The sequence below is a fragment of the Fulmarus glacialis genome, unplaced genomic scaffold (genome assembly GCF_000690835.1).
Source record: "Fulmarus glacialis isolate BGI_N327 unplaced genomic scaffold, ASM69083v1 scaffold5466, whole genome shotgun sequence".
Classification (NCBI taxonomy): Eukaryota; Metazoa; Chordata; class Aves; order Procellariiformes; family Procellariidae; genus Fulmarus; species Fulmarus glacialis.
Window position 1 is genome coordinate 38111 of NW_009216102.1, and position 11595 is coordinate 49705.

The 11595-nt window shown below is 47.1% G+C and overlaps 1 protein-coding gene across 1 annotated transcript in view; it reads right to left on the reverse strand.

Annotated features, from left to right (window-relative positions):
• Positions 1-1009, reverse strand: part of LOC104077792 (protein phosphatase Slingshot homolog 2-like) — a gene marked incomplete at its 5' end in the record, with an annotated part of 32558 nt that extends 31549 nt beyond the window's left edge. The window contains 1 exon segment of the mRNA XM_009579160.1: positions 906-1009. Coding sequence (XP_009577455.1) covers positions 906-1009 — 104 coding nt within the window.
• Positions 1010-11595: the final 10586 nt, after the last annotated feature.

Consider the following 11595-nt stretch of genomic DNA (forward strand, 5'->3'; position numbering starts at 1 on the left):
TTAATGGAAGGGAAAAACCCCACACTATCTGATCCCTGTAAAACACCATCAGTGAATAAGCACCATATACACAATGAAAAACAACCTACCCTGAAATGTTTGAGTTTCATTATTCAGACTGACTTTTCAAGCAAAGAGTCAAAGCAAAAAAATAAATCAAACTTTCAGCAGATAAAGGGGGTGGAATTATGACTGACTGTGTTATTCACTCTGCTACACGTCAGAAATCTGATCCCTGTAAAACACCATCAGTGAATAAGCACCATATACACAATGAAAAACAACCTACCCTGAAATGTTTGAGTTTCATTATTCAGACTGACTTTTCAAGCAAAGAGTCAAAGCAAAAAAATAAATCAAACTTTCAGCAGATAAAGGGGGTGGAATTATGACTGACTGTGTTATTCACTCTGCTACACGTCAGAAAAGTCACACTGACTTTGCTCAGAGGTTTCTTCACCACCACGTAGCGGTAAGTCTCCTCCCTTTCTTCCACCATAACCGGTTACTTTCAGATCAGGAAGGACAATTAGTCATCCCATATCATAACCTCAAGTTTCCCAGTGCAATGCATGAAGGTTTTGATGGCAATCCTCCAGCCCCTCTCTCATACAAAAATTATAGGATGGTATTTTGGGGGGCAGTTGTTCTCAACTCTCCATGATGTCATGATTGCTGCCCTGATGTCACTCATTTGTTTGATTTTGCAGGATAAGCAATAAAGTACTGAAACCTTTTTTTCTATCAGCATTAAATATTGCAGTCTTGAGACTGGCAGGTCTAGCTTTAATACACACTGGGTGTAAACAGAAATGTGTGTCATCTGGTGAGAACGAACTCAAGAAAGGTGGACTCGGAAACAAGAGTGAGCAGACAAGCCTCAGCCGTCAGATGCAACGCATTACCTGCATGCTTGTTGCGCCGGTGACTGATCCTGGGAGTAGACGACCCATTTCCTCGCGGCAGGAAGAGAGCTGCACCTTTCACAGTGAGGAAGCTTTCGCTGATGCTGCAAGGGAAGAGACAAAGAGTGATTAACGAAAACTCTATATTGTCTTTAAAAGGAGAAAAGCAATGGAACAAGAGAGGTTCAAGGCACTGAATGCATGCTCTGTTCTTTCCCAAGGAAGCGATTTAGACCGAATTACTTTGTTGGTAAAGAACTTTCCCTAATCCCTACCCATAAGTACGCTTGGTACTGTTCTGCCTGCAGAGGTAGAACCTGAGCAGGCAGAGGGGATTAACCTATGGCTATATTTTCGATTTGAAAGTCAAGATGAGAGATCCACATTTCTAAATGGCAATTAATACAGCAAGCCCACACATCTCTATAATTACAGATTCTGTTAACCCTGTGCTTTGTGGTTCAGACACAGCTGATGCCCTGCAGAAACAAATGTCTCCCCTCAGCAGTTAGCCAACAGAAAATTAGTGTACATAACAGATTAAGAAATCATGAAACTACTGCCTATGAGTTGTATGATAATTAACTCTCAAAGACTTATAAATTAAAAGCAAAACTGTAGTGCTGTTGAATTCAGACATCACTTACTGCCTTGATTTTGCCCCTTCTGAAGTCACATGAGGAGAGGGGTTTGTGAAAAGGGACAATCAAGTTCTGTGGAACAGCTGATATTTTAAGCACACCTTCCAGTAGTTTTCTTAGAGATGCTGCGGCTCATGGAAAAAGCGAGGCACACTATAGATTTTGCAATTAAGCCATCCTGTTGCACAGTTAAGGGTTCCTGTATATAGTCATACATGCTTTGAAGAAAGCCAGAAACAATTCTACAGTCAACAGGATGGTTGATGAATATGATAAGACAGGATGGGAGAGTCCCTGGCATCACGCACACCATGCCTTGAAAAAGATGTTGGCTTATTCTCTTCAACTGCACAAGAGACTAGGAACTTCTTGGTTCCTTTCTCTGCTTAAACAAATATCGAACCTAATTATTTATTCCCTTCCTTTAAAAGACGAGGACCGGGAAATAATAATAGAGTAAAAAATCCCGCCATATATTTGAAGAAATTCCATGTTACAAAATACAGGTGAATGCTAGAACATGCCAAGTCACCACCCTTCACAGCTACTTCTGCTCTGCAGAATAAGTAAAGGCTAACTGCTGCCTGCAGCCCCTACTCCAGGGACATGTTTCAGCAGCTGCTCAAAGGCAGGCCTACACCTAAGCACAACTGAAGACAACAGCACCACAGAGAAATCAAACGTGACCAAGAACCAGGACACAGCATGGCATTAGCCTGTGATCTTCTAGTTTCATGATTTGAGGTTGACCGCTTTAACAATAGGCTTTGCTGACTATGTTTTTATAGCTACAAGAATTATAAAAGCTTGTGTTAAAGTTGGATTTCCCCCTAACCTCAAGCACATTTCTGGGCACCTCTCCATTTTCCTGGTAGGGATATCAAAAAATCAAATTTTCTGAGCTTCAGCAAAGCAGATGCACACGCTCAGAAAGACCTTCTTTTTTAAGCCTGTAGCACATCCCAATGTGATGTACTGTCTGTCATAACCTCAGGACTCCTCCTTACTGACAAAGTTTCTCCCAGGACTATCTTCAAGCTACACAGTTTCTTAAAGCCCGAACTGGAGAAACATGGAGTTATCCTGAAGCCACTAACTCGGGGCGGGGGGGGAACCAAACAAAAAACCCCATTCTCCCTCACTTAGCTTGAACATGTTTCAATTCAGCAGTGCCCTGATGTCCTGAAGAAGTACACTTCTGCTTTCAAACTAGCACCCACAAGTGGGAGTGGGGCGAGAGAGCGTGCTGTGCTTTGCTGAGCCTCTTCAGGAGACAAGACAATGATGTAGAAAGAGTGAAAAGACATTCTCTCCTTCTCCACCTCTCCCTTTACAATCTCACCACAGAGGCAAATGAATTTCAAGCTGCACAGGAGGAGAAAGAATTCAGCAGTCACAGCCAGTTTTCACATAGTTAATTTTATCAGCAAAGCCAACAACTAATATTAGCAACCCTTTAGCCTGTGCCTGAGGTTTCCCCAGAAGGTTGAATTAGCAACTATTTTTAGTGGATAAAGCAGCATGTAGCTAGAGGGCTGGGAGGTTAAAAATCTTCTCACTTCCATCACTTTCCCTTATCACCAGCGCTCTGCTGTCAGCCACCTGTCTGGAAAGTAAACATGGGCAGAACTAAAGAGATTCCCATCAGGTACATCCTTCCAGCAGGCCACCATCTCTCCAAAGGCCACGGAGAGCCTTGTTTTGGGCCATTAACCACAAGCAACAAGTTTGACTTGATAAGGCTAGGGAAAGGGAATGTAATTTCCCATACGAAGAATGTGGCAAGGCAGATCATTCTTGTAGAGCAGGGAGGTCAAGCAGGCAGGGCAGAACCTCCCGCAGGGCAGGAGCGAGGGCAGGAGACGGCCATCAGCACCACTGGGAAAAGATCAGCAGAGACAAGAGCCTCGTCCTTCTGCCAATTACAGCTCCGGGGACACTCACCGTGCAGATGAGGACATGGCATGCTATCGGCACTCTCGGCATCACCTGCCACAAACTCCTAACACAAGACACACAGCACATCCGTATCCAGCACAGCACCCTAGCAAAAAAACCCATAATACACAAACACACAACCAAGCCCTTCCTCTGGGATTCAAGCAGTAAAGAAAATCTTGGGAGGAAAGGCATGAAGTTTATAGCAAAGTCCAAACAGCTTTAATAATAACTGCCAGTGAAGCTTTACACCTTTCTTTTGGGAGATGCTGATTTTGGTGCCTGTGATGCACTATAGGGACAAAAAAAGCAATCACTGGCCTGACATTCCCTGTACCACCCACAGCTGGCTGCTCCATTTGGGTCCACCCTGCCTGGATAGCCCCAGCCATGATCTTTCCCAAAAGCGCCATATTTCAGGGCAAGATCACCTTTGGATACTGCCTCCGATACATAAGGAGAGAGGATTCCTCCTGTGGGACGCTAACAACAGGCCCCACTCTGAGATGCTTCAGAAATACAAAAGGTAGAAAAGATCTGTGTGAGAAGGGCAATTACAGGCTCAAAACAACTCTCACGATGTGGGACTGTGCTCACCATAACAGCAGGGCCATGCTACCATCCACTACTGATTTTACCCTGCTGACAGCTCGATGGCTCCCAAGCATAACCTGGGCTTTGAAATACTTGATAAAATCTGGTTTGCCAGCGCCTACCGAAGCTTCAATGCTCTTTGAAACAATCTCCTGGAAACAGACTGGGTATTAAAAGACACTAAATGTGGTTAGGGGAGAAGTTGAGTCCGGGAGAGCAGAAGACAGGGAGCCAACTTGGCAGAGGTAACAAAGCCGAGTTGTATTTTATCAGCACACCAGGCTTGTCATCAGTCCTCTGTACTACACAGTGGCTTTCTTCTGGAGAAGACTTACTTGGGACATATCTATGAAAGAGTTATTAAAGCTATAAGCAACCCTCAGCACTACAGCTGTGGGGGGGAAAAAAAAGCTTCGGTTCCATGTTTAGCCCATTCACCTCCGAAGTGAAGTAGCAACCTTAAGGCCACCAGTGATGTGCTATTTGTAATTCATTACTCACTGGGAAGAGAACCAACATAAGCAGAAGACTTAAGCAACTGCTACAGAAATTACTACTTGTACCAATTCTTCTCCCAGGCAGAAATGATTTTGTAGAAATTGTACAAGGCACATCATCAAAACTGTTTAAAGCCTTTTGTACAAAAAGCACAGACATTCCTCTCAGAAGACCCAGTTTCTAAACAGCAGTAACAGCACAAAACAGGAGCGATTCCCATGCTCCCTGACTTGCTGCCCAGCAGCTGAGCTCCTCACGCATGAGGAAAACACTGCACAGTTCACACCAAATTCTCATTATGCTACAAAATCGGGGAACCACATAAAACTTACAGATGGCAAACAAATAGTGAATGCCTTCCCAGCTCTTACCCTGCACAGCTCTATTCAGAAATTGCAAGCACAAACACCAAATAAACTGTTTTGAAAACACAAGAGAGAAAACATTACTGGTTTATGGACTATGCCAAAGGGATGCGATAACATGAATCATCTGACACTTTGCCAGGACCCCCCATACGATGCCTTCCACCTAAGGGGCTGCTCGGCCAGGGAGCTGCTCGTGCAGAGTGCTGCACCACCAGTCAGGAGGTAAGTGAATGTGCACCAGCCACCAGTTTTCAATGAAAAATTCTCAGTCCTCAATGTAAAATACTCAGAAAAGAACCTTGTCGTCTTCTTCAGAAACTATTTCATAAAGAAAGGAGAGAAAACCTTTTTAGAAGTACAGCAAGGGAAGCAAAGAGGCACCTGAACAGCTTCTGGCAATGTTTTATCCTAATGAACACTTAATTAAGTTATTGCGAGCCTGAGGATGACTTTCCAGTCGGCTCTACTTACTCATCGGAACTGCTCCTTTACAGCAGGCTCTGTCCTGTCCAGCCCAGCCCTTAATCCGGCACTTGCCAAGTAGCACAACCGACAGAGCTGGCACCATCCCCTGAAAGGTTCAGCGGGAGAAATCCTCCCACCACGTCCCCCTGCACAACGCACAGGAACAGGTCAGCGCGGCGAGGAGCAAACCTCCTCGCACTGTCACCTCCTCACCAGCTGTGCCCGTGGCACACGAGGCAGCAACATGGGCACTGCAGGAAGGTCGCATCCCCCTGCTCCGTTCCTCCTCGCCCTTAGAAGAAAGAGGGAGATCAAAAAACGATGGAACAGGGGAAATTAAGATTTCAAGATACTTGACATTTGAATAAAACTCCACTACCTGTATTATTTACAGAAATACAAACATAATTTCTCTGTCAGCCTCAGGTATTTATTAACCAGAACCCTGCAGAAAAGTGCTCTGAGGCAGCATCCTAGCAGAGTTTGTGAGCTACGGCTCAGCACAGGGAGGCTGCGCCAGGATTTCAGCGCCAAGCCCAGGTCCAGCTGTAGCTCCCCATGACAAGAGCGTTGTGCAGTAACCACGGAGGCTTCCAATTCCTGAGCAAAAGGAGGTTTTCCTAAAGGGCATCGCTTGGGACACAACCACCACCCAGCACAAGCTTTGCAAACTCAAGAAGCTGCCCCAGCAGGACTGTACACCGCCAGGAAGGGCTTCGAGCTTCTGACCTATCTGCAGGACATACCCTTCCCCTCCAGCAGCCGGTTAGACCAAAGGCAAAAAAAGAAAAGCAGAAACAGTGACTGAAAGCAGGCAGGCAAGCCTGACAGTAAGGAATGACACAAGTTAACCCCAGTGTTCACTAACTGGGAACATTCAGCAGCCCAAGCCCTGAAAATGGGAAGTGTCAGTGCAGACATCTATACTAAAGCGTGGGGGATCTCAGCTGGGAGCCCGCTCGACCAAACGCTGCTCGCGTGTGCAGCGAAAGGCAGCCCCTGTCTGAAGAGCCAGCAGCTAAACAGGCGTAGGACGGGGAACAGACGCGCTGCAGAAGGGTGTCTACCAGGAAGTGAAAAACCAGAAATCTTGTGCGCCCAGCTCCTTCCTCTCAGTTTTAAACCAGTTTGCTCCCTCAAGAGCCCCCCAACATTTTGCTCTAACATGAGCAGCTGGAGTGTGCTGCAGGGGGGGAGTGCACATCTCTGCATTGCATATCTCCTCTGCTGCCAGCTGAGCTCTATCACCCTCCTTTAATCCATAGGCTGCAAAACTCAAAACCAAGAAAAAGACCAAAATTCAGACGCTGGCAGGAGTGGCGTACCAGGCGTCAATACTTAGCTCATTCCCAAGGCCATGGAGCCAGGCGTGGAGGGAGGGCAGCCGGGGACATGAGAGCAAGCTCTTGTAGCATGCCAGGACTCACCCTGCAAGAGCAGCAATTCCAACTGCAGCTTGCTGTGCCTGGTGTGGAAAAAGTTACAGGAGGGCAGGCCAAGCAGCCTGCTGTTTTTCTCAGCACCTCAAGCCATTTCCCTCCTCCCTCCTGCTCCCCTTCCCAAACTGGCTGTTTTCCTTCCTCCGCAGACAGGCCTGGGGCACGGCATCACACCTGCTCCGGGACCGGCTCTCACCGCCAGCCTCCCACTCACTTTACCTGGCCACAAGAAAAGTCCTGGTTAATAAAGCATCAGTCCCCCAGCCAAGGGTGCAACGGTGGCTGGGTACGCAGCTGGAAGTACGTGCAGCCAAGGGCATTTCTCCATCAAACCACCAGACAAGAGCATCACACGCCTCCAGCATCCCTCCCTAGAGAAGCGCCTAACTCTTTCACCTTCACTGTAGTTTGTTTCTCAATAAACAACATCCCTATTTCCCTTGCTTACTTTTTAAAGCACCTGGTTTAATAACTGCCAACAGTATTAATGAATTATATAGAGGAGAGGAATGTTTGGCTTCCAGTTTAAGCCTCTGCTCCTAGGCAAGTGATGAAGACACCCAGTTCTCTTCACACAGAGGCCAGATCTCAGGGCTGTGTAAAACAAAGTAGTACCAGTCACCAATTTAAAAAAAAAAACAACAAACCCCAGTAAACAAAAAACCACCACAACAACAGGGAAATGGAAAAGGCAAGGATAACTCAGGATTGCTATACAGTGACATTTGTATTAACAGGGTCAGCTGGCAGCACACACAGACAAGTCTAGGCTTCTCTGATATCCAAAATAGAAACAAACCCAGTACAGAGCCAAACAAGGGCCATGACTTACCGAAAAGGGCTCTGTAACACTGTCAACAGAGGTGACAACATTGAGGGCAGGGAGAGAAAGGGGAAGTGGTTCTCCAACAAAGGCTGTCTCTTGCCACTCAGCACTTTTGCAGCTTAAGAAACAGCAAAAGGAGAAAAACAAAGCAAGCGTGGGAACTCAGTCCATCGTAAATGTTTGACGCAAACTGCATTTTTAGCCACATCTGCATTTGTGCTTTTTTTTTTTTTTAAAGGAACTGTCTACAGGCACTTCCTCTGCTCCAAGGTGGGGCTCCCCAGAAAGATAATTCAGCTGCAATGACACAGACAGGCATAATCACAGAAAGATCTGCAATGCCAACGGTAACTTGTTTGTACTAACTTATCTACTGATCCCTTCTCACCATAGCCAAGTCGTCTTTTCCCTTGCTTCGGTCTCCGATATCGACATCTGCTGAAGCTGAGCTAAGGCAACAAGAACAACTTACAGTTTTCTAGAAGATACCCAAAGGTGAGGATGATGGGTGTGAATCTGAACTCTAAAGGCATTGCAACTCTAAAGGCATTCCTTTTACTTGCTCCAAGTGAGGAGAGAATTTGTGGTAAATTCGGAGAGGGTACAACTTACAAAAGGGAGCACTGATGAGCATGGTTGTGTTTGCAAGTGAAGAGCAACCACTTCGGACGCACCAAACCACCATGCTCACAGACAGTTTCAGAGGTGGGATCTAACCAGCCTCAGGTCATCCAACAAGGCCGTAGGGAGTGTTCACGCCCACTCAATACCCTCCTGAGTTAATGGTCTACAAGTCAAGCCCACTACTGGAAAAAATCATCACGTGCATGTGCCATCAGTGCTCCTCTGCCACCAGGATCGTTTGAATTGAATTCCAGAAACCATTCTGTAAACTTCAGAGTCACAGCAGCTGGGTATGCTGGTGAGAGCAGTGGCATCCTTTGAAGACAGCACAGAAGACGACAGCTCTGGGCTGAGAAACTCATCCCTGCCAGAGACGCCTTGCTGCCAGCAAGGGGAGCAATGACAGCTGCTGTTTGCAGCCAAGGTTTTCAGCCACACAGCTGCAATGGGTCTGCACTGTGCCGAAGACAACCACAACTACCTGCAGCATTCCTCCGCCTCCCGGTGCCCTGAGCCTCGCTCTGCAGTGGAGAGCTGGCCTTTGGACTCCTATCAAATGTATTCCCTCGCAGGCAGGGCTGGGATTTATTTGTTACAGGTGCAGGAAAGCAGACTGGGTTTTGTTTTAAGCTGTACTCCAGAAGAAGACATTTCATCATTTCTGATAAAAGTCGAAGTCTGCATGGGTTTCCCATTCCCTTCATGTACGCCTGGCCTACGAATGAACCAGCTCAACAACATACAGACTCCTATATCAGAGGCAATGCAGGCAGACCCCTTGCACAGGCATCGGCTGCCTCCTCACCAGCCCGCCCGGCAGAGCAAACACTGCGAGCTGAGCGCTGCCTTCCCACCCATCTGTGCGCCCATGCCTGCTGCTGACAGCTCCATATTACGTTTCACAGGGCTGCTGCTGAACGCGTGCTCATACAGTAACACACACACAACCCTCCCTGTGTCACCTCGCTGCCGAGCCCGTCTGCATCGCTCCCTGCCAGCGCTCGTCAGGCTCAGAGCAGCGGCTCCGAAAGCCAGCTAACGTCCTCGTGCCGAGGTTGGGCAGCTCATGGGCGAGCGAGATGCGCCAAGTCGCAATGCTGCTGCCGTCACCGAAACGCAGCACGGGCTGGGACATCCCGCTGCTGCACAGATCATCACGTAATTATTTATTTCAAAGAATATGAACTTGGGCACAGACTGTATGATTCACCACAGCAATGAAGAACAGTGATATGTGAGGATGGACGCAAGCTATCACACACTGAAACGTACTCATTCCCCACACAGCACACACAGCAAAGAACTTTACTGACTGTCTACCTTGCTATACAACACTAACAAGCCACATGTTGGGTGGCCCATAGTCAGCCTCTAAGCCAGCTTCAGAGAATCCCCCCGGAGAGAAAGAAAAATATTCCAAAAAAGCAACAGCAAAACAAGTTGTGCAAACAAAGCTCTGACGTGCTCTGGAATTTGGGACTGAAGAGAGGCACAAAATCATTTTTCCTACAGTCCGAGCACAGCAGTTCACGTACTAGAAAGGGGGTGGCTAACACAATTAGGATGCTTATTAAGAAATCTGGGCACTTGGTGTTTACAGAAGAAATTTGATTCTATGCACTTTTTAAAGCAAGAGACCCAGACCGGAAGCGAGACCGTGAAAGGAATTTGTTTTACATGATAGTCCCCAAAGGCTTCCAGGTCTCCAAGTCAAGACATTCCCAGATAAAGCCGTACACGACATTCTTCTTGCGCTATATACTGTTTAAACATCCACAGACTTTAATGCATACCATCGGGTTCACAGAGCAGGACAGTTATACCCAAGGGAGCGCTCTGCAGTGTTTTACCACCACGTGCCGGACTCCTACCAGCTCAGTCTGTCCAAAATCAGCCAAATGCTGTGGTATGAACAAAATGCTTTCAGAAATATATTCTTAAAAACACTTTAAACAACATGAGAAAACTTCGTAAGGAGAATCTATCGCATCAAGGATCAAAGAAAAAAAAAATAGCTTTTTGATTAGTTATCTTCAGAAAGAACACCCCTCTGATTGACACATATTTATCTTTTTTTCCTCTCAGAATTAACACAGTCCATGTTGATCATCTTTAAACTACACAATAATCTCCTCTGCCACCAGAGTTTGAAAGCTTTGCTTTCATACACAGCACATTTCTCTTTAAACCTTAAACAGCAGCTGACACCTCCTTGAGCAGTTGGTTAACAACCAGCAAGCCTGAAAGGTCTCTCCCCACTACACTTAAATACATTTAAGACAGGGTATTTTATAACTAGTTTTTACTTCCATCTCCCCGCACGTGCAGGATTCATCGCTGTCACAGACCTGACCATGTTTGGCCTGACTGGCAGCGCCCCGCAAGAAGGACCCCTCTGCTTTAAATACGACTGTAACACAAGTCAAAGGAGACACGCTAAGGTCAACATACTGTCCCTCCCCGCGGCAGCCAAGTCCAGGGGCTCCTATATTTAGACAAAGTATGCCCAGCACTTTAAAGATGGAAGGAGACCACTGACTTGCCTGAATCACTGCCAGCACTGACTGTCTCCCCAGGACGGGGACAATCTGACCAGAAGCTGGCAAGCGCCCCGGCACCCGCTCAAAGCGGGGCACCCCGTGCACCCAACACAGCCCCACACCCTCCCCGACAGCCACGGCTCCCCCAGGCACGAGCCCAGCCTCGCAGACGTGGAAAGAGCGGAGCAGCCACAGCCCAGATGCGGGCAGGTCGAGGAGGACATTGCTCCATCGCTTCTTTTGCTGGTTACGGTGGAGGTGGCCAGCACTGAGCGTGGCTGCGGTCAGCCGGGGAGCAGAGGTCCTGCCGCCTTGTGAAGTGGAACCGTGCCAGGACTCGGCTCTGCAATCGCCCTGACGCCCGGAGCGGGGCATGGGATGGAGGAATTACGCTGGTGAAGCAGCCTGGCTCTGATCACAGCCTCCTTGCCTGCCCTCAGTAAATATATTAATGGACCCCTGTAAATAGAGCACCAAAACAAGGACCACTCTGTCTCCACACAAAGAAATCAATGCTGAATAATAAGCTTTTTCCTCTGTGCTAAAAAGCAGCAGATGCTTGTTTACCAAAAGCATCAAAAATCATCAAGAGGCTGTTGGATTTGACTCGTAAAAAAACAGAATGAAGTTATTTGTTCAATATTTTAACTTCTGCAGCACTCAGCACTTTCAATTTTCTCTCATTCTTATTGCATCCTCCCCATGCACGAGGGCTATTTGATCCCTAAATGACAGTTTCCAGCAGGAACAGTAAAAT